Raw genomic sequence first — 22,749 nt, forward strand, 5'->3', positions numbered from 1 at the left:
GGGTGACGTTTCTTCATAACCCCGGCATGGGCAGCCGCCACCCCATCATACGAGGCACGTTCCCAGCACAGTCTCGCCAACCGGAGGACAGTGGGTGTAATTAATCCCTGGTTGGTTGGAGGGCGGTCGGGTGTAGTTAGTCCCTGAGATAGACACAAAGGTTTGTCCAAAGGTAGACACAAAATACTGGAGTAACTGAGAGATGGAGAGATCTCTGGAGTAGCATCTCCGGAGAGAAGGAATGGGTGGCGTTTCGGGTCGAGACCCTTCTTCAGACTTCAGACCCTTCTTCAGTCAAACATTGGTTATTAGAGCGCTCGCGGGTGTAATTAGTCCCTGGTTAGTCGGAGAGCGGTTAGTTGTAGAGTGTTGGGATATAGTTAGCCCCTGGTTAGTTAGAGAGCACTCGGTGTAGTTCGTCGCTGGTTCGATTGGGTATGATCGGTTTGAAGGTGAGAATCAAACACTGGGTTATTTATTCCCGGAATTGTATTAACAGCAGAAAATTCTGAAAACATGCAACAGGCCGGACAGCATCTGTGGAGAGCGAAATGTTTTAGTTGAAGACTTTTCATCGGAACGGGAAGATTTCTCTCTTCACAGGCGCTGCCCGGCCGGTTGAGAATTGAAGGCAGTTAGTTTCTATTTCAGATTTCCAGCGGTGTTATTTTCGCCCCGTGCTCCCTGGGATTGGTTCTTTAAAATGCGACAGGGTGTCGTTGTGAATGAGGAGTCTGGGTTGAGATCGTGTTGTGTTGTTCGGCTGGGCTGAGGCTGGGGCTGGGCTGGGGGAAGACGTCAGGCTCAGCTGCAGATGACTTTGTTTGTTGACGCTGTGAGCCGCCCCTCTCGGCCCGGCTCCGGGAACAACTGACAGTGAGTCAGAGGGAACACAGCCCAGAGGCATAATTCGCAGATGGAGGGTGTGGGCAGGAGGCCCAGGCAGTTAGGCAGGAGAGGGCTCTGCAGCTGAGAGGGCCCAAAATGAGGTGTTCCATACCAGGACATCCGAGATGTTCCTCATTCCTCGTAGGACGAGGCCCTCACAGGTGCCTTCTCGGTACCCCGCAGTTCCGCTCTTGCTCTCCCTCCCCCTAGTCGCAACTGGGTAGTTCTAACTTTTCACCCCATCAGCCATCGCATGCAACCACATTTTCTTCATTTCCAACGGGATCCCACCGCGAGTCACATCTTCCCATCTTCTCCTCAATATTCCCTCCGCAACTCCCTGGTTAACTTATCCCTTCCCACCCAAACCACCCCCTCCCCAGGTATCTTCCCCTGCAACCGCAGGAGATGCAACACCTGACCCTTTACCTCATCCCTTGATTCTGTCCAGGGACCCCAACACACCTTACAGGTTAGGCAGATGTTCATTTGCACCTCCTCCAACCTCATCCACTGTATCAGTCGTTCAAGGTGTGGACTCTTATACATCTGCCAGACCAAAACTAGGCGAGGCGATCATTTCGCTGAACCCCTTCGCCCAGTCTGCCTGGGCCTGCCTTCCCATTCCCACGCTGACGTTTCTGTCCTGGGCCTTCCTCATTGTCAGAGTGAGGCCTAACGCAAATTGGAGGAATAACACCTCATATTTCGCTTGGGCAGCTAACAACCTAATGGTGTGAATAGGGATTTCTCTAACTTCAGGTAACCCATGTATCCCTCTCTCCGTCCCTCCCCCACCCAAGTCGTTGTCCTAGTGTCAATTCTTATTGAGTTTTCACATAGGCCACAGCCAACAATGGCCTGTTCACTTTATCATCGTTACTTTTGTGCGCATTTCATTCATTTGCTCTATATCTCTTTATACCACTTTCTATATCTCTCACTTCCCTTTCCCCTGACTCAGTCTGAAGAAGCGTTGCAACCCAAAACGTCACCCATTCCTTTTCTCCAGAGATGCTCTCTGCCCCGCTAAGTTAATCCAGCTTTGCGTCTATCTAAGGGTTTGAAGGATATGGGCCAAATGCGAGCAAATGGGACTAAGTAGGTGGGGCATCTTGGCATGCATGGATGCGTTGGGCAGAAGGGCTGGTTTCAGCTAAAATAGGATGGCTGGGTTATAGTTTGCTAAGAAGTTCTTAAAAGAGCAACCACAGTTCTGGGAAAACTTCTTGTGGACAGATGAGACCAAGATTAGCATATCAGAGTGATGGCAATAACAAAGAATGGAGGAGAGAAGGAACTGCCCAAGATCCAAAGCATACTCGCTCATCTGTGAAACGCGGTGGTGGGCATGTATGGTTGCTGAAGGTACTGGCTCACTTATCTTCATTGATGATACAACTGCTGATGGTAGTAGCAGAATGAATTCTGAAGTGTATAGACACATCCTATCTGCTCAAGTTCAAACAAATGCCTAAAAACTAATTGGCTGGTGGTTCATTTTACAGCAAGACAATGATCCCAAACATACTGCTAAAGCAACAAGGGAGTTTTTCAAAGCTTAAAAAATGTCAATTCTTGAGTGGCCGTCATTCACCCGATCTGATCCCAATTGAGCATGCCTTTTATATGCTGAAGAAAACTGAAGGGGACTAGCCTCCAAAACAAGCATAAACCAACGATGGCTGCAATACAGGCCTGGCAGAGCATCATCAGAGAAGACACCCAGCAACTGGTGATGTCCATGAATCGCAGGGGGGGGGGAACTATGTATAAACACTGCTGTAATTTCTACATAGTAGAAATGTATAGAAATTGCCTTTACTAAAATCTGACAATGTGCACTTTTACCACATGTGAATTTTTTCTATTACAAATCTCAAATAGTGGAGTACAGAGGTAAATAAATAAATGGGGGGTCTTGGTCCCAAACATTATGGAGGGCACTGTATGTGCACTGTTAGTAAGATGCTACATAATCGCAGCAAGACATCTCTACTCATGTACTCCAAACCTCTCCAAATGTACCTGTTGCCTTCATTGCTTGCAGAAAATGCTGAAAAAACTCAGAAAATAAGGGAGCGCATGTGGGGAAAAAAACTCACCATTGTAGGTCTGACACTTCGTCCAGTTCTGAAGAAGGGGCAAAGCCTGGAATTTTGTTTGACTAATTCCCCGAGGGGACTTTATTGAAAAGCTTTCTAAAAATACAATACACCTGGTTCCTCCTCAACTATTCTACCAATCACATCAAGATTTCCAGAGGAAAGGTCAAGCATAATTTCAGTGTCATCAAACCAGGTTGACTCTGTTCAAACCCATTTTTCTTTGAGGTTTTCTACCCATTATAGAGTTCAGCATTTCCTCCACCTCTGTCATTATGGAACAGGTTGGTCATTCCCTGTATCTGTCCTTCCTTTCTTACAGTGGGATCACATTTGCTGCCTTCCAATCCACAAGAACAATCAGGGTGCTGGATGCCAATAACCAATTGTCCATCAATGTTGTAGCCACCTCCCTCAGCTTCACATTTTTTAAACTAATAATACATTTTCTTCAGTTGCTGAATCCCACTCATCCCTTCGTGTTTCGGCATTTCTGGCTGGTTTACAGTACCTGCCCAGGTAAGCTAACAGCTGGGTAGATTCCCTGCTTTCTGGGCAGTAATGGGTCCAACAGGGCTAATCTCAGTCCACTCCCACTCCAGGATCCGTAGTGTAATCCAGAGTGACGCTCCCATGCCCAGGTACAGCATCATCTGGGCCCTGCCTACTGAAAAAGCCTCTCATTAGAGTCTCTCATAAAGGATCCTACAGCGCAAACAGAAGGTGAAAAACTATACCCCATCCTGGCCAATATTTATCGATTTATATCATTTAACATGGAATTGTAGAGTTGTACAGCACAGACACAGGCCCCTCGGCCCATCAGTTCTATGATGACTGTTATTTGCAGGAGAATCCTGTGCACATACTGACTGAAAGATATCCTTATTTCATAGGATTGGCTGCCCGACAGTCTTTGACCATGGAAGGCTTCACAGGTCTCCCAGATATGTGATCAGGATTTTCTTAAGGACAGGGCCTTCACACTTACTGGAAGCCATTGTGCCCACAGACATGGCGCTGACCAGATACATGGTGGGTGTTCAGGTGTTGTGCAGACAGGGCAAGCTCTGAGCCAGCAGTCACTGGTGCAGCTCGCTCTGGCACTGGGGGAGGGAAGGTAAGAATGCCCTGCGTGGGATCATTGTCCAGGCACCAGGCGGTCTTTGCCCCCTAGCTCTGAAATGTCCCATCTTGTCCCACAAGCTTACACGTTGGAGTTATCGTCTGTCAGTCACCGGGACCACAGGGCATAAACCTGCAGACTGGGATGGAGGTTGCTGAGGGGTTAAGTATAGACAGACTGAAACACTGTGGAACGAACCTCGCCCTGCACCATCTGGGAATGATTTTAAAGCAGATTAATAACAGACAGAGTGCAGGAGTTGGGTGCCACATTCTCCGTGTCCAGCCCATTGGCTCATTGCAAGGACAGGGCTAAATTCCAGTTCCGGCGCTCCACAGTCGCTGAAGGGGAAGGCAGCACATTCCCCAGTGCTGGTCTCCTGCCAGGATCAGCGGAGCACATTCCTGCCATTCCCTCTGCTGGCATCTGTGGGCATCACAGGACAGGGACAGCACGTCCATTGGAGCATTCAAACGGGCACTGCATACCATAGGAAGCAAATACATGGGTCGGGGGATCAGCTCGATGGGCTGAACGGCCTTGCCTCTGTTGGTACTAAAAATATTTTTAAGATTTCCCTCTTTAAATGCCTTCCCAGTTTCATATTTAAAGGGAAGCAGGAAGCACAAGGGAGAAAGCAGTATTCTCAGTTAAGGGATGGGAAGGGCAGCTGAATCTATCGTCTGTCCAAGGGCTGCTCAGGGACTTCAGCCATCCCCACCGCCCACTGTGTCAGACGTGCTCCTTTGCTCCTTAAGCTAATAGTGCGCATTTGGCTCCAGTCTGAGAAAGCAGGAATCAGACCTGGCCATACTGACAGCTCTCTGTCGATCTACCGACAGTGCACCCAGCCAGGGCAGCACCCGGCGTGGAGCAGAAACCAACCGGCATTGTGGCCAAGAGTGGCAACAGCATACATACCAACACCCTGCCAACCTGAGGCAAGGCCAGCCAAGATCTGCACTGGATTTGGTGATATAGCCCGCAGCCACGGGCTGCACCCATGCCCCTTGTCTCCAATTGGCCCTCTCCAGACACCAGCTGGCTGACACACATTAAAGGAACCGCAGATGCTCATTTATACCAAAGGTAGCTGGAGTAACTCAGTGGGTCATGCAGCATCTCTGGAGAAAAGGGATGGGTGATGCTTCAGGTCAGAATTCTTCTTCAGACTGGAAGTGGAGGGGAAGGGGAGCACTGGAGGCAGGAAAAGGCCAGAACAAACCAGGGTCGGCAACATTCATCCTGTGAACACAGAGTATCAGCCATGGATTATCTGGAAATTCAGCCACCATGTGCAGGATGATGACAAGGACTCAGTGGAAGAATAGAGACACAGGAGACAGAAGATGCTGGAAATTCACCTTCGCTGCAGGTGGTGTTTCAATGTCTCCAGTGGGGACACTTTCAGCAGGTGAGACACCAATCAGACTGGGTCAGCTGGCTGGGGTCTGGCCACTGAGAGCCGCACTGCTCGTGGACACCTCTTCCTGCTTTTTTCAAATATGCACGGGTAGGGTTGGGAGGGAAAGGGGTTGGATAGTTACTTGACAGGAAGGGCAGATGAGCAGAGAAACCCAACTCCATTCCACCTTCCAAGACTGACTACATCTGAATATGTGCAGTAAAGAATTTCCAGCTCCCATTCCACCTTTCCTTCATCCCAATCGCTCCCTGCCTTAACCCCTACAACCCATAACTTCTTCATACAATAATACATCAGTCCCAGAGTCCAGTTTCAAAGGAGCTTTACAACAACGTGATCATGTTTTACACAGCAAACCCAGGACGTTTGCAACAGGCTGACTCGAAGACATTCTCCTTCGCTTCTCCCCATTCGCATCAGTTCCAGGCAGCAGCAGCAGCAGCAGCCCCTGTGAGGTCAGGATCCAGCAGATGGCCATCTACCAGCTGTAGCCAGCAGGGGGAGCCTTGTCATCCTTATTGCTCTCCAAGGAGAAGGGTGGGATCCGCACATCGAGCTGTGAACCCTCGGGCCTCTCAAAGCGAAACGTCCCCCTGTAGACAGGATGAAAGGAGCAGATTAAATGACACAACTCTACTGCGCCTGAGGCCGTAGTCCCTGGCACAGGAACAAAGCGACTAGGGTCTGAGTTCTCCACTCAGATAGGTTGTGTCAGCTCTCCCAGTCACCCAGGTGGTTCCCCGAGGTGCAGCCTTTAATGATGCGCCCTATCATCGTGTAATAGTTACTCCACAGGCTGCACCTTCAGGTGCCTTCTCTTGGGCCACTAGCACTTGTTGCCCCACTTCCTGCTCAGTCAATGCTGGAAACCTGTTCTAGTTCCTATTCACTCTTGTACCTCTCTCCACACACAATACCCAATCTCCTAAGTATCTCCAGCGTTTGCATTGTTTTGCTTTGATTCATGAACGACTGAAGCCCAGTCAGGGGCGAGATGTTTATGGGTGAAGAGGTCCAATGCTGCAGGAAATGCAGCTGGTTTCTCTCCTTTCACCGGGCCCTGCCACCATGTGCTAGGCTTTCCGTGGGGGTAGAAGATTTCACACTGGGATAACATATACTAACATTGAATAAGGGGGAAAACAGATAATCCAAACAAAAATCTTTATTTAAACTAGTCAAAAAACATCAGCAGCAGGAGCACACAGATATAGGCACAGCAAATAATGAAGCACAGTATGCACCATGGAACCAGGGACACCAGCAGTAACACACTACACCTGGTACATCCATTCCAAATGTAGATCTCCAAGGCAAGCGGAGGTTACAATCTGTGGCAAATTTCACTCATGTGCTCTTTGGATAGGTTTTCATACAGTGATCGCTGGTAACTGTGTGTGGCCTCACAACAAGGGTAACCCTGGCCTTCCCAAACTGCTGAAGAGCAGCACTCCTAACTCCTGGGTCCAGAACTGTCTAAATCCCAACTGCTTGCTAAACCCAGGCACTAAGGACCCACCTGGCAGATCATCTGCTGCATCCAATGGCTCTGTAGCTGAGCAAGGCAACAGCAGCAATCACCAGGGTTGGATCCGAATCAGCATGGACGTTCAGACACAAGTAATGCCCCGCTCCAGGGTATTCAATAATTCCATACTGCCAGTAAACAGTGGCAGAACCAATTAGAGTCACTGCTAAGCACAGAAATCAAACATTTCTGTGCTTGTTAATCCACCTGAATTATACCTATCGCTTTCTGGTGTAGAGACAAGCCCAATATTGCCCCCGGTGCTACATAGGGAGACATGTACCAATCAACTTTAGACAGTAATAGACCAGCATCTACCACTACTGGACCCAGACTAAACAGACAATAGCCTAATGTTACTCAATGACAGAAGTCTCCACCAGTACTGTACCCCAGTGTTATACAGTGACAGACCTGTCTCCACCAGTACTGTACCCCAGTGTTATACAGTGACAGACCTGTCTCCACCAGTACTGTACCCCAGTGTTATACAGTGACAGACCTGTCTCCACCAGTACTGTACCCCAGTGTTATACAGTGACAGAAGTCTCCACCAGTACTGCACCCTAGCGTTATACTGTGGCAGACCGCCCCCCCCCCACCAGTACTGTACCCGTGTTATAGTGACAGAGCCGTCCCTATCAGTACAGTACCCCAGTGCTTCACACAAAATGTTGCCATGGCAACAAGTTTGAAAGACAGAATCTGGAACTGTTTTGTAGCATTGGCAGAGGTCATCCATACCGTTAGACATATTGGGCTCCCAAGTACCAGGTGTACACTATTGCCCTGTCTCCAGTGAAGTTTGATTCCTATATAACTTCACAACACAGCACACTTCATAAAACCAAGTAACACGGAGAAAGCACACAGCACTGTTTCTCCAAAAAAGTGCTCCTGGACTACAAGATAATTAGCAAGAAGTCAATCAATCTCCTAATAAATATGTTATTAATTAACCCCAACCTAAACTCAACACCAGCAAACTCCACATTTACCCTGCTTCCATTCACCTCATCCATCTCCATCCAAATCTACCTGCTTCCACTCACCTCATCCAACTCCATCCAAATCTAACCCCCAACAGAAGCCTGAGTGAGTGCGAATATTATAGCGGAACTGGCCACATGTCCCTGTGCGTAGGCTGGTGATGTATGTGCCACATCTTTGTCCAGGCAGCACCACCCCTGGAGTTGGGTCCACTGGTGCTCTGGTTCGAGGAAAGATCCTGAGTGCAGACTGTGTTTAGTTACTCCATCATTTGCTGGAGGCAAATATTCAGACCGGGGAGAAGGGCCCGCCGTCCTCACTACTGCTCTCGAGAGAAAAGGATGGGATGGAAACATCGAAGGTGCTGCTGCCTGGCCTTCGGAAAGTGAACGAGCCCCTGTGGAAGGTGCAAACAGTAATAAGCAGCAGCAATCTGCTTTAGCACAGCTCCACAACACACCCAAAACACCAAACAACCCTGCCCCTCCTAACACTTCTTCACATTTCCTTACAAGGTAACTTCTATAGCCTCTTACCCCATCTCCCAAGCCAATCACATTTAACACAGGACATGAATCATATCAACACCCCCTTGTTTACTGAGAATTCACCCATGACTGTCGTAAATATATACAAACTCTGTTTTCACAAACCTTTGAGGTAGAAAGTTGCCGAGTCACAACCTTTTAAGGGAAAAAAAATCTCCTTGCTTTTTAACAGTATCCTCCAGTTCTATATTTTTCAACAAAAGGAAATATTTTTTTACCACATCCATCCTGTTGGGTCCCCTGAAGATCTTTTCAGTCAAATTGCTTCACATTTCCAAATTCCAGGAAATACAAGTCCAACCTGTCCAACTATTCCTCGTTGCGTAACCAGCCTATTTCTGTACCAGCCCAGCAAATTTTATCAGAACTGCTTTCAACTCATTAATATCCTTCCTTAAATAAGGTTGGTACTGTGCACAATATTCCAAGTGGTCTCAGTATAACACCTCCACTAATGTAAACAATTCCCAAAGCAATTAACAATAACATTGTTTAGCAATGTTACAACATTTTGAGATTTTAAAAATCAAGTCTGCAATTTATCCCATCAGATAAAGCATAAAAAGAAGTTTAATTTGACACCTAATTCACTTTCATATCTCAAGTATTTAAAAAGTTATGGCCATTTTCATACTCGGAAATTAGCATCTTGTTCCCTATTGATTTTCTATGGACATAACAAAAAAGCTGTGATCGTGGACAGTCAAAAGCCCATAACTTTCTTAAAAATTAAGAGAACTGAATGAAATTTTCAGTTATCATAGATTGAAGCATTCTGAAACAAATATAAAACAATCTTACTTGGATGACCTGAAATTAAAGCATATAATTAGTTAGTTACCCAATTGTAGCTAATTTCAAACTTCAATTACTAGATCTAAACATCTATCCATTTCTTAATAAATGATTAACATTTTTAAATAGCCTAAGTGTCCAAATAACATTCACAAATAATTCACAATAAAACATGATTTTTAAATCTCATTTACATTAATTTATAGGCCAAATGGAAGGAATTGAGTGTTCAATTGCTGTAAATTAAAGTCCATTTAAATCAGCTTTCTAGTGGGATCCTGTGAACGCGCTGGTTTAGAACGTTCACATTGCGGTGGATTTGTGCCCCAAATGCCCAGAAAAATACTGCGGGATATAATGGGGCCCAAATGAGCTACTCGCAACATTAAACTTTGTATAAAGGGATCTTAAGAAGCCCTTTTTAACGTAAAAATAAACAGCCTACCTTCTGTTGTCCCCTGTATGAGATCCGGCCGGCTGCCGGCGGTTGCGGGTTTAGAGGTTAATTTTTAAACTACTATAACAATTAGATAAAGCCCTTAAAAGTAATAATAGCTAAAGCGACGGAATCTTCCAGCGATTTTTCGTTAATAATTAACTAGGCTGAACATCCTCGATTTGAACAGCCTAGGGAAAATCGCGTTTTAAACCCGCCCCCCTCTAAACGGCGCCAAAATCGCGCACACGGGCTGGGACAGATTTTCAGCGACGCTTCAGGTAGGCCTTGCAACATACCTACATTGTTAGTTTACAGTGTTATTTGCCAAACCCCATTAATTCTCTAGCTTGGTGTTCAGAAATCCTGATACTTCGGCCACTGACTCACTGCAGCCCGATTCCCACATTCCCTTTGACTCACAGGACCCAATTCCCTCACTTCCTTTGACTTACTGGGGCCCCGTTACACATTCCTTTGATTCACCGGGGCCCAATCCCTCACTTCCTTTAACGCAGCAGAGCCTCGATTCCCATGTTCCCTTGAAACTCACCTGGGCCCGATTTCCATGCTCCCTTGAAACACACTAGGGCCCCATTTTCCAGGTTCCCTTTAAACCTACCCGGTACACTAGAATCTTTATATTGCTCTAACACCTTAACAAAGAAGTGAAATTGCCAATAGAAACGATGTCCAATAGTCCAGAAAAATTGCCAGTCTGACACCAAAGTCCTGAGAATGCTGGATTAATGGTGTTTTACGATACATTTGTAAATCATGCATTGGGAATCCTAAATCTCTCACCATTTGGAGATGGGAGGGAAATACTAGTATTCTGGAGCAAGTCTGTATCAGAAAGACAGAAGAAATATTGGAGATACATCAGAGTGGAAAATTCCCTAGAACATGATAAAATCTATCTCAGGATACAAAGGGAAGAAAAGGGGGGAGGCGGGGGAAGGGAGGTTGCTTGGGAACTGATGGAGAATTTTGAAACTTCATTTGCCATTTGCAGTGAAGCTCATGTTGTCTCTATTCAAGAGAGGCAGTGGAAATAAGCCTGGAAATTACAGGCTGGGAGTGATTATGAATTAGAATGACTTTCTGCAGAGGATATTGTGTCTCACAAATCCGTGATTTTGAGGAGGTAACTAAAAAAAAAATCAAGGAAGGGAGAGCAATAGACATGTTTAAGGCTTTTGACAAAATCCTGCATAGTAGGCTCTCAGAAGGTTAAGGCACAAGGTGTGTTGATGAAATTGATATAAAATTGGTTTGGTGATATAACGCAGAGCGCAGTGCTGGATGGATGTCTTTCTGACTGGAAGCCCTAAATAAGAGGCCAACCCAACAGAACTGGCAGAATTTTCACCAGAAGAACAGCAACAGTTCGAGAAGATGCTCACCATCACTTTCCTAAAGGTGACTAGGGATGAGCATTAAATGGTGGGCTTGCTGGTGACATCTACATTGGGGAATAATTAAAGAAACAGTACCACTGCTTACAATATTCCTTCGAAGTAATAAGGTGACAACATTTTAATTCAGAGATCACCTACAACAATCCTAGATAATAGCCTGACATACTGCTTAGTACATTCAATATTGGTCAGAGGCAGTAAATGAGGCATGGTAATCGGTGTGATTATTTAAAATACGGACAAAGGAGAACAGAAAAAAAATCACACTCTTGCACTAACAAACTATATGGTATGCCCTTGTCCAATCATGTAATACATGTCCACAAACTGCTGCAGCAATGCCATAAATGTACCTATCATTACAGCATCATAGTATGAATTGGTGAAATTCTCATCATTCTGCAGTGATAGTCAGTTCTATCCAACAGGAACAGACACCTCTCCTCCTGGTTATTGTGGAGCCTAACTGAACTTCTTTACCATGGAAGACAGACCACAGAATGGGGGCAGCACAAACCTATTTCCCCAAAGTCTATTGCTACCTTTACACTTTTTATCATTGTAGTGAGAGACTGCAGTAACTACCTCATACTTAGGTTAAGGAGGAGAATGGGCCTGGCAAGAACCCATTGGGAGAGTCGCCGTTCTTGCTTTCGAGGGAGAATGGTGGAATACGAACATCGAGGAGACTCCGGTTGGTGCTCTCAAAGCGATAGGAACCCCTGTGGAATGCAGAGACAAGATCAGTCTCCGGAAATGGCCCCCAACAACTGATTATATTATCTATGGAAGCAAGGCTAGGGAAGTGGGAAGGGAGGGGATTAGCTGGGATATAATCTAAAGGGAAGGTTTATTCATAGACTCTTGTGAGTACAGTGCCCATGGACATGCTCTTATTAACACATTCCCATCCAAATCAGTCTTTCTCAGAACTAATGCACTGTTTGTAATATAATAAAATACCCCAAGACAACTCTCAGACATTTGAGCAAACATGATTAGGACACTGATCCTAAGGAGATACCAGAGAACCACTAAATGTTTGCAGTCCCCACATATTGCACTTGAGACTCAAGAGAGGGTTCCCTGTCTGTCCTGAGCTCAGCCACGCTGGAAAGTGTGGGGCTGGAAGGGAAAGTCTAACACAGACCTCCAACTGCAGCAAGCCTCCTGGAAAGGAGAATCAAACTCAATGGGTGACCCTAGCACACACGAAGTATGTTTTTTTGACTTAGTAAAGCATAAGCAGGCAATCAGAGACCTAGACAACTCCCTACATGGGCTCCAGGAGTTGGGTAATGGGGGTGGGGGGAGAGAAATCCTAAGGGCAGAAATTGCTGAGTCCCAAGACATAGGTCTCTAAAGCAATCCCCAGTGGACATCATAATTACTGAAGTGTACAGCTCTGGCAGAGGTCATTCAGCCCATTGTACCCACTGGATTTCGTGATGCATTTCCTAACTCTCGGTCAGTAACCCAGCAGGTTGTGACTATCATCAAGGAGTGTGGTCCCCCTCACCATTTCAGCAACTCACAACACTTCAATCAACAAACAAATCTCTGCCTGCAAAACACAAATTGCTGAAGTAACTCAGTAGGTCAGGCAGCATCTCTGGAGGGAATGGATAGGTAACATTTCCGGTCGGGAGCCCTTCTTCAGACTCAGCATGCCATTCTCCCTCCTCCAACTCCTCTCATGAACGTTGTCACTTACCTCCTGTAAAGGGACATGGGTAACTGCTATCTTTACTACCAAGAAAAACAAACAGTTTCTCATCAATCATAATTTCCATCTTGGTACCATCCTCTGCACCCCTCTGGTGCCATCACATCCTTCCCACTGACGCTGTTGGCCAATTGATGACAGTGCCAGTGAGATCGAGCTGCTCCAGCGTGCAGTATCTTGCACTGAATCCCATCTGCTAATCTGCACACCAGTCCCATTGATCTCCTCTACAGCCCAAAACGTTCCTCCTCAGCACCACTCATTCTGGTACCTGAAGCGAACATCTTGATTATAGACCACTATACCCAAGTCCAATGCACTACAAAAATACAAATGAGTGAACTCTATGGAAGCCCATTACATACAGCCCTCTGATCACTAAAACCCTTTATCATCTATTATCTTTGTTTTTGGCCACCAAATTCATTTTTCAACCAAGACAATTTTTCAACCAGATCCCATCGACCTTCTTTTTGATGATCTCTGTCAACTCTACCAAACATCACGCTAAGTTCCACACAAATGCAACCGTATCAATATTCAGTTTATGCCATCCCTTGGAATTTTATCCATCTTTTACCCACCGCCATTGGCAGCCCAACAGACCTAGTTACACAGATGCCCCGTCTCTTGTTAAACAATGGTATAGCATAACTACATTCCAGCCATTCAGTAAATCCTCTCCCTGCTCTTAATCCTCGTGCACATTCACCAGATTAATTTTGAGCAAGAGTTGGCTGAATCCCATGGACAGCTGGGAATAAATCCACCAGAGAGCACTGAAGTGGTTAGGAATAATTGGGTTGTGAAAATTAGGCTGGATTATATGGGAAGCCCAATTCGCATATTGAAGATTACAAGGTCATGGGGGGGGAATGCCAGAACATAACTAATATCTCATACATCTTGTATTCAAAGACTGAGCATGAAAATCTCAAATGAAATTTAGAGAGCAGAATTTTAAGAAATGCACAAAATCAGTCGAACAATTGAGAAAAAATAGATCTCATGAGCTGAGAAAGATACCTAAAATGAGTAGGAGCCAGTCATGTACTGCAGAGGAAGCATCATCACTGCAAACATAAGCTCCTTATCACCTGGACAGGATATGTCCAGCAGCCTGTGGGCATGGTAGATTCATTCACTATCTGTGCATCTGCTTCCAATGCATTCGCATCATTGAAACCAGTGGCCACCACCCTCAACAGAAGACTCTACTAGGGGAAGGAAGGGTTGGATTTAGCAATATAACAGATGGCATGCTAGCCTGTGACCTAGCATAAAACTGGCATCAGCTCCATGGGAAGCCCATTAGAGCCATGAAGCAGGAACAATTTAGATTTACCATGGACTTGTAAGGCCAACACCAGCAGCAAGCTGAGCTTTGTAGTTTACTTCCGAGACACCAACTATGGACGGGTCTCCATTATGCTTTTGGTCTATTCCTATTGAGGAAAGTCTCCCTCGGGCTCAAGCCCAAGGCTGCCAAAAAGTAGGGCAGAGAAATAGCACCAGCTAATGACATACAGGTGCACAACCTTTTATCCGAAAGCCTTGGGACCAGACACTTTTCGTAATTCAGAATTTGTCGGTCTTCGGAATGGAAATTTTTTAGCGTAGATTTTAATGGCTGGCTCAGTGGTAGAGTGCTCGGCTCATATCCGCAAGGTCGCGAGTTTGCGCCTTGATCCTGGCAGTTACTCGATCGCGAGTTTGAGTCTCCAATTTCGTTTTTTCTTGCAGAATAAATGTTTGTATGAAATGCAGTGTAGGAGAGGTGTACTGACTGTGTGGGCAGATCTTTGGAAGTGATTGCCCACCAGTCTAAAAAGCCGCTGTGTCTCCCTGTCCCTGGGATAGCAGGGGGCGATCAAACAGCACAATACCCCCCTCCCCCTCCAACTCCAGAGGAATCCGCTCCCCGATGGGCCGCTACGGCGACAAGTGGCAGTTTGCCCACAGCCCGAGCTGCGCCCCCTCATCCACCACCCCAAGAACAAGACGTACCTTGCACACCATCAGCTTCTGCCCCTACGTGTTCCTCTGGAGTTGGAGCGGGGCTGGGCTGGAGTTGCTGCTGGCTGTGGGTCTATGGGATCTCCGTGCTTGCAGTGGGCCTGGGGGTCGGTGGGCGGCGGTGGGAGCTGTGGAGCTGTGGACCTACAGACCTACCTCCGTGGAGCTAGCCAGCTTCGGAGCGTGGATAGCTGCGGGGGCGAGCTGCTGCGACCCGACTCCGGTGGATGGTGACACCGGGAGCTCGCGGGTCCCCGGTGGGAGACTGCTTTGCGGGGCACCGGCAGCGGCGACTTCTCCCGCCCGAATTACGGGGTTGAGAGTGACCTGGAGGGGGGCCTTACAACGCCCGGCGCGGCTGTAAATTGCCGCGGACTTGCTAGCGCCCGCCGGGGGCTTTGACCTCGGCTTCGGGAGAGGAATGGAGAGCAGGGGAGAGACAAGTCTTTGCCTTCCATCACAGTGAGGAGGAGACTCACTGTGATGGATGTTTATGTGAATTGAATTGTGTTGGTGTGTGTCTTGGTTCTTTTTTTGTATGGCTGCAGAAACCAAATTTCGTTTGAACCTCATGTGAGGTTCAAATGACAAATAAAAGGTATTGTTATTATTGTATTGTATTGGTGTCCCGTTGGTCCTGACGTCTCCGGCCACCCCCCTGGACTGGAGCTGAGACTGGGAACTGCACCGCCCTTGCCCCCTCCCTCTGCAACTGCAAACAACCCCACTCTCCTGCAAGGGCGGTACAGTTCCTGGAGGATGGCAGGTGGCCAGAGACGTCAGGACCAACAGGAACCCGCTCCCCGATGGGCCCCTACGACGCCCCGAGCTGCGCCCCGTCATCCGCAACCCAGGTTCCTCTGTAGTTGGAGTGGGGCTGGGCTGGGCTGCTGTTGGCTGTGGGTCTCTGGGTTCTCCGTGCTTGCGGTGGGCCTGGTGGTCGGTGTCCAATTGGTCCTGACGTCTCCGGTGACTGGCACGGTCCTGCTGCAATCGCCGACGTGAAGACAGTGCAAAGCCCCCGCGCCGGTGCAATGGGCGGGGAGCTGGAGACGGGAGGGAAGGGGTCACACACATGGCCGGGAAGCAGAGGGGCGTAGGTGAAGTGAAACTGAAGGGAGCGACAATCTGCACTGTGTATCGTGAGTCTACCGTGGGAACTTTTTAACTCAGCGGGCAGGCAGCAGCATATTGTCAATTATTAACCCTCCCGCGCAATACACCCTCACCTTCTCTTTTATGAATGGGGATTTAGTTCCCCTTTCTTCGAGGACCGACCGGAGGTTCCGCTGTCACCTCTGCGGGCCGCCCTCGGTGAACGTTTTCAAGGACCTTTCTTCAAGGACCGAAAAAATGGCCGCTATTCGGAGGTTTTCGTTATTTGGAACTTCGGATAAAAGGTTGTGCACCTGTACCAGGCAATCTTCCAACTTCTAAACCAATTTGTTTCTATTTTTATAAAGTCCTGCATATTAGCTTATGACAACACCAGTGTACTTTTTTAGTTTAGTTTAGTTTAGAGATACAGTGCGGAAACAGGCCCTTCGGCCCACCGGGTCTGTGCCGACCAGCGATCTCCGCATATTAACACTATTATTAACACTATCCAACACACACAAGGGATCATTTTTACATTTCCCAAGCCAATTAATCTACATACCTGTACGTCTGGAGTGTGAGAGGAAACCGAAGATCTCGGAGAAAACCTACGCAGGTCACGGGGAGAACTTACAAACTCCCTACAGACAGCACCTGTATGCGGGATCGAACCTCGGGTCTCCGGCGCTGCAAGCGCTGTAAGGCAGCAACTCTACCGCTGCGCCAGCGTGCTGCCCTTCATGGAGCTTCTCAGCTCAACCTTCCAAGCTCTCTTTATTTCCAGTCATCCAAAGCCTCCTGAGCATCCTCATCTTACACCACTCCACTGTTAGTGGCTGTCAACGTCTAAGTGAAAAGCCACCCATCAAATCTTTATCTCTCCTTTAAGATGCTTCATACAACTTTTTTTGTGAAGCTTTGTTCACTGCCTCATATCTGTCCCAATAACCAATATTATAATTTCCTGGTGAAATGTCACGACTTAAAAAAAATTAAGCTGAAGGATAAATAGAGAAATTATCAGATTGCCTGGTGTGATGTGCTTAATCTCTCAAAGGAATGTCCTCTCAAACCGAGGACTCCATGTGAACCTTTGTTGCACCCCACTTGTCCCAAGGTAATGTGGAAAATGGGAAGTCATTCGCTTTAGTTAAAAAAATTGAAATGGAGGATATTCCAAACGGAGAGGAAATGAAATGCATGGGTGTTGTGAGGAGCCAGATGTCACTGAATATTAGTCACAGTCAACAAGTAGGTTCATCGAGCAATTACAAAGGCAAAATAAATGTTGGCCTTAATTGCTGGAGGATATGAATATGCTTTGCTTCAAGTATATAAAGCCCTGATGAGAGTGCACCTGGAATAATGTTTGGTCTCCCTAACCAAGGAAAGATATTTGCGAGAGACTGTAACAAAGGGTCCTGGGATCTCTCGAGGACGTCAAACAAACGACATATATTCAGGACCAGGGCTCTTGGACTCAAGGAAATGAAGCGGATCAGTGGTTGTGTATATTCAAGCTGAGAGCTCAATAGATGTTCAGATATTTAGGGGTTCCAGGGATGAAGGGTATTGAGGGAAAAGATTAAGAGGGCTTTGGTGTCAGGACCTGTGTTATTTTCTAGTCATTGGCCATTAGCTGGACATTGGTGCCAGTCTGGTAGGTAGTTGGTGAGTATTTTGTAGTTTATATAAAACTAGGTACATATTAGGTTACATTTTAAGGAGTCCTTTCTAAACCAAAAACTATGGCAGCACCATGTGTTGCATGTCTTTCAGCACATGGGAATTCCAGGGCACTCCTTGTGGGCTGGATGACCACATCTGTGGGAAGTACCTCCTGTTGGGCCAGTTTAGGCACAGGGTTTTACAAAATGAATGACCATTGCAAAAACTACAGTGCATCTATACGGCTGATAGGTATTAGGAGGTAGCCACTCGGCAACTTAAGGAAAGACAGCCAAAAAATGAATGGGTGACCACCAGGCAAAGGGAGAGAGGCAGGCCTGTAGTCAGGCAAACATCAGAGTGAATATAACTCCAAAACATTTCTGTGTTGGACAATGATGATTATAGTGGTGGATGGGGTGGGGGGGTGGGAGGGGGATTGTCTCCGAAAAGTCCAACCTGGCACATGGGCAACCAAACTGCCGAGGAAGGAGCAAGCTGCAAGGGCAATGGTGGTAGGATACTTGATAATAATGGAAGCTCAGATATCTCTAAAGCGATAAACATGAATCTAGGATTGTATGTTGTCATTCTAGTGCCCCAGGGTCAAAGATGTCAAAAGACTGTTGTGTGGCAATCTAAGGGGAGAGGGTGAACAAACAGAAGTTGTAGGCAACTTTTGTACCAACAACTTTAGAAAAATGTGATAATTCTTGCAACATAAACTTAAAAACCTAGATCACAGATAAAAGAGCAGGACCTTAAGGTATTCAGGGATGGGGAAACAGAATATATGTACAGGTTGGGAGGAAGAGGTGAGTGGTGCAGTGGGATGCAGTCAAAGGTACGAAAGTCAAGAATGCAGATCAGACATGGATAGATCAGGCATATGAGAGTTTAAATTGCATCTATGTTAAAGCATGGAGTCTGACTGGTAAAGAACGAAACTTAAGGAGCATTGCCCAACAACTGGAAGTATGATAGTTGCTATTACAGAGGCATGCATGGTTTAAATACAGGCAGGACTGGTAGCTCAACATTCCAAGCTGTAAAATCCTCACGCATGAAAGGGCAACATGTAGTGGAGGTAGTAGTGCAATGTTGATTAGGGAATCCATTATTGAAAAAAGAGGTAGGGTATCTCAAGGCCAGGTAGATGGACCTTGTTGTGTGTTGTGATCATTGGCAGACCAATTTCCCTCCGGGGTTGAATAAAAATGGGAATGAATAATCCGCTGGGAGTAGACAACAGGCCTTGTAACAGACCCAGAAGATAGAGGAGTAGACATGTTGACAAATAAAAGAGAACTGCAAGAGTAACAGTGCCATAATAATAGGGGATTTCAATATGCCCAAATTAAATGGAATGGCTTTAGTGTGAAAGAAGTAGCAGGGGTGGAATTTTTAAGTGCATCCATGCAAGCTGTTTGAGGCAGTACTTAGATGGAAAAAGGGCAAAACCTGACCTAATATCAGTGTCTGTCGATGGCTGATGGTCAAAGTGTCAGTAAGAGAGCATTTTGGAGGTTGAGTCAATGTGTCTTTAAGTTTCAAGGTAGTTATGGAAAGGGCCTTGGAAGAGGATGGTTTTGGGGGGGGAAAGGGTCCTGAAAGGGAAGAGTTCAATTTCAATAGCACACCACCTGACAAAAGTAGCTTGGGACCTGCTACATAAAGGCAGTTTTATATCTGACAAGTAGTTATTCAAAAGGGAAATTGTAGGAGAGTTCAGGGCCAGCATGTTGCTATCAGGGAAGTCATGGAACTCTGGATGGCTGGGCAAAAAAAAACATAAGGCAGGCACAGAGAACTGAAAATAGGGGCCGACATTCAGGAGTACAGAAATTGTAGGGAGGTATTTAAAAGATAAATTCGGAAAGAAAAGAGAGGGTGTGAATTATCACTGATGGACACGATAACAGAAGATCCCAAAGCTGATTTTAAGTAATATTTGGGGGGAAAGAATAATCATAAAATTAGATATCAAAACAGCAATCTGTATGTGTTGAGCCAGAGGATGGAAGCAAGGAGTTAAATTAATGCTTCCCACGTATATTACCAGGGAATTGTAGCTGTGGGAGTCAGCAAGAGGGATGGTAACATTCTGGAAAATGTTATCATTAAAGAAGACAAGATGTGCCCCAGGCTGCTATGGGAGGTAGGGAGGAAGGGCCCAAATAGATATTTACATTCTTCATTGACCAAAGGGGAAGTGACAAGATGCCTGGAGGTCAGGAAACTTGGTACCTATACACAAGAAGAGCAACAGGGATATATCTGGTAAATATAGACCTGCAAGTCCAATGGCAGGTTATTGGAAATAATTCAAATTAACATGATTAATCTGCAGTTAAATAGGCCGGGATCAATGATAGGTAGTAAGTATGGCTTTAGTAAAGGGAAAATCCCATCTGAACAATTTGACTGCAATTTTCAGAAATAACAAAATATATTGGTGGGCAATAACAAATGGAACTTCAGCAAGACCTTTTACAAGATCAAACATGGGAAACTGTCCCCAGTGGTTAAAGCCCGTGGGATCCAAGATAAAATTGATCAAAACATTGGCTTTATAATATAAGACAGAGGGTGGTGGAGACAGTCTGTGTCTGTATTTGGAAGCTTGAGACCCGTGGGATACCCAAAGGATCAGCACTGGGAACCTTACTGTATGTTGTATACATTTAATAATTTGAACGCGAATGCTGGAGTTAGCAAGTTTGCAGATGACAGAAAAATTAGCAAAGATTTTTATAATGAGAGGATGGTCATACAATACACGATAATACTGATCAGCTGTTAAACTGTGCAAAACAATGGTATATGGAATTTTATTTGGTTGATATAAACATTCATTCAGAATGGCAACAGGCTCCTCACTCACTGAGTCCAAGCTGATCATTGATTCCTCAATCACACTTGATTTGCGTTATTCCACTTTCACACCATTCCCTACACACCAGGGTCAATTTAGAGCCAATTAACCTTCAACTCTCCAAGTCTTTGGGATTTGGGAGGAGACCCCAATGATCTCAGGGAAAACATGTAAACTCCAGGCAGCACCCGAGGTCAGGATCGAACCATGTCTCTGGTGCTGTGACATGGATGCTCCAAACTGCTTTCTGAAATGGCCACAGCAGAAGGGCAAAAAGTGCCAGCAATGCAAGCTACACTCACATCCTGCAGAAGAATAAGGATTAAAAAATATACATCAGCCTGGACAATCACTCCAAGAGACAGAAGCCAGAACGGAAAAGCAGCAGTGAAGCAAGTCAGGCAGCAGACAAAAGTCCGTCAGTAACTTTAGTCAAAAAGCAACGAGTCAGCAGTCACGTAAACACCTCAAAACTAATGACCTCGTCCAGCCTGCAAGCATAGTTGAATTTGTGATCAGTGAATTAGACCGCTAAATAAAACCCCGGCCTCCTTTGTGAGCAGTGCATGAATGTCCTTGTACTTCAGTTAGTTTTGGCCTTCAAGCAACAAATTTATAATCAGCACATATGAACACATGAATAAAGAGCACAAGTAGGACGCTGTCCCCCTCAGGCCAGCTCCATCATTCAACAAGACAATGCTGTGATAGTAACCTCAGTACCACATTCCTGTCTACACTTGGCAACCTCTCACCCTCTTGCTTATTATCTATCTATCCACTTGGTCACAAAAAGTGACCACATAATTAACAGCTACAACAAATGCATGCTAATTTTGCCCACTGAATATGTCTCTGGGATAGTTCCGTTTCGACACTGGGGCCCCCATGCCTTCCTGGCTGGACCTCTATTTCAGTAGTGACTAACTGTAAACCCTGGTGACAGATAGTGGGAGGAAGTTTGAAAATCTATTTAAAAAAATATGAAAAATAATAAAACAGAAAATGCTGAGGATCTTCAACCTGAAACATTACCTCTATTTTTCTATCCATAGATCGAAGCTGTATTGTTAAAGCAGAGATTTGAACCTCAAACTTTGGTTCACAGTAAACAAGCTTCAGCAGCTTTAAACAAAAACACATGGCTTTCCATGCTGGTATGGGGTGGGTAGGGGAAGTAAAAATGCCTGACAAGATTGTCAATTATTACAATGTTAGATGTTGGTTGGTTTGAGCAGTAAGTAGTGGTAAAGAAACAACAGCATGACACCTGGTCAGGAAGCGGTAAACATTTGTTTCAGGCTTCAGGATGCTAGCAGGCAGCAGGAAGCTAAAAATGGGTATCTCTAAAGTCAAGTCAAAGCATTCCACTGCTGTTACAAACACCCAGAGAAATAGTATCCCTTATGTGTTTCTCTTGTGCTGAAAGTGCACACAAAAACAAGAAATCAATCATGGGACAGGCCATAACCCTCTGATGGTGCTCCCTGGATATGCACACATTTACACACAAATTTACACTTACACAAAAACACACACACACATGGCAATACCCCTTCAGTGATTAGTACAAGAACCTTGGCTGATTTTGCTGCTAGATAATCCGACAATTGTATCAACCTTGCTCCAATCATCCTGGCAAATACAAGTGCTAGATAAAGCAGGGACCTTTGCATTTGTATGTCTGTAACACACAGATTACCTGCTGTGCCACACAGAGGGTCTATATTTGTGCAGATAGACCAACTGCATTCCAAATGGTTTCATTTCATAGAAACCAGGCAATGCAGCAAACAGTGAGGCAATCACAAAGCTGGATCTAACTGCAGCAACGGGCTTACTCACCACATGTGACCACTGGGTGCCTGCAGTGAGACGTGGCTGCTGTACTGAAATGCAGGCTGCTCCTTCGATAGAACCGGCTCCTAAACAGAGAGAGCAGAAAAGAAAATACATTTACCTTTTAATCAGAAAATACAAAGAAGTATGGAGTGGAGTATGTGTTTTATGAGCTGAAGTTAATGAAGGACATGAATATTCAGCGTTTCTGTTAGCACTTGCTCTCAGTTTAAATTAAGTTCTCAGTGCCTGAGGCCTAATAGC

General features: G+C 45.9%; 1 protein-coding gene across 1 annotated transcript in view; it reads right to left on the reverse strand.

Annotated features, from left to right (window-relative positions):
• Nucleotides 1-5,850: 5,850 nt before the first annotated feature.
• Nucleotides 5,851-22,749, reverse strand: part of LOC116988893 (polymerase delta-interacting protein 2-like) — a 34,418-nt gene continuing 17,519 nt past the window's right edge. The window contains exons 10-12 of the mRNA XM_033045900.1: nt 22,492-22,571; nt 11,849-11,985; nt 5,851-6,138 (exon numbers count right to left, since the gene is read on the reverse strand). Coding sequence (XP_032901791.1) covers nt 11,856-11,985; nt 22,492-22,571 — 210 coding nt within the window. The 3' untranslated portion in view covers nt 5,851-6,138; nt 11,849-11,855. The remainder of the gene's footprint in view (nt 6,139-11,848; nt 11,986-22,491; nt 22,572-22,749) is intronic.

The sequence above is a fragment of the Amblyraja radiata genome, chromosome 28, assembly GCF_010909765.2.
Source record: "Amblyraja radiata isolate CabotCenter1 chromosome 28, sAmbRad1.1.pri, whole genome shotgun sequence".
Lineage (NCBI taxonomy): Eukaryota > Metazoa > Chordata > Chondrichthyes > Rajiformes > Rajidae > Amblyraja > Amblyraja radiata.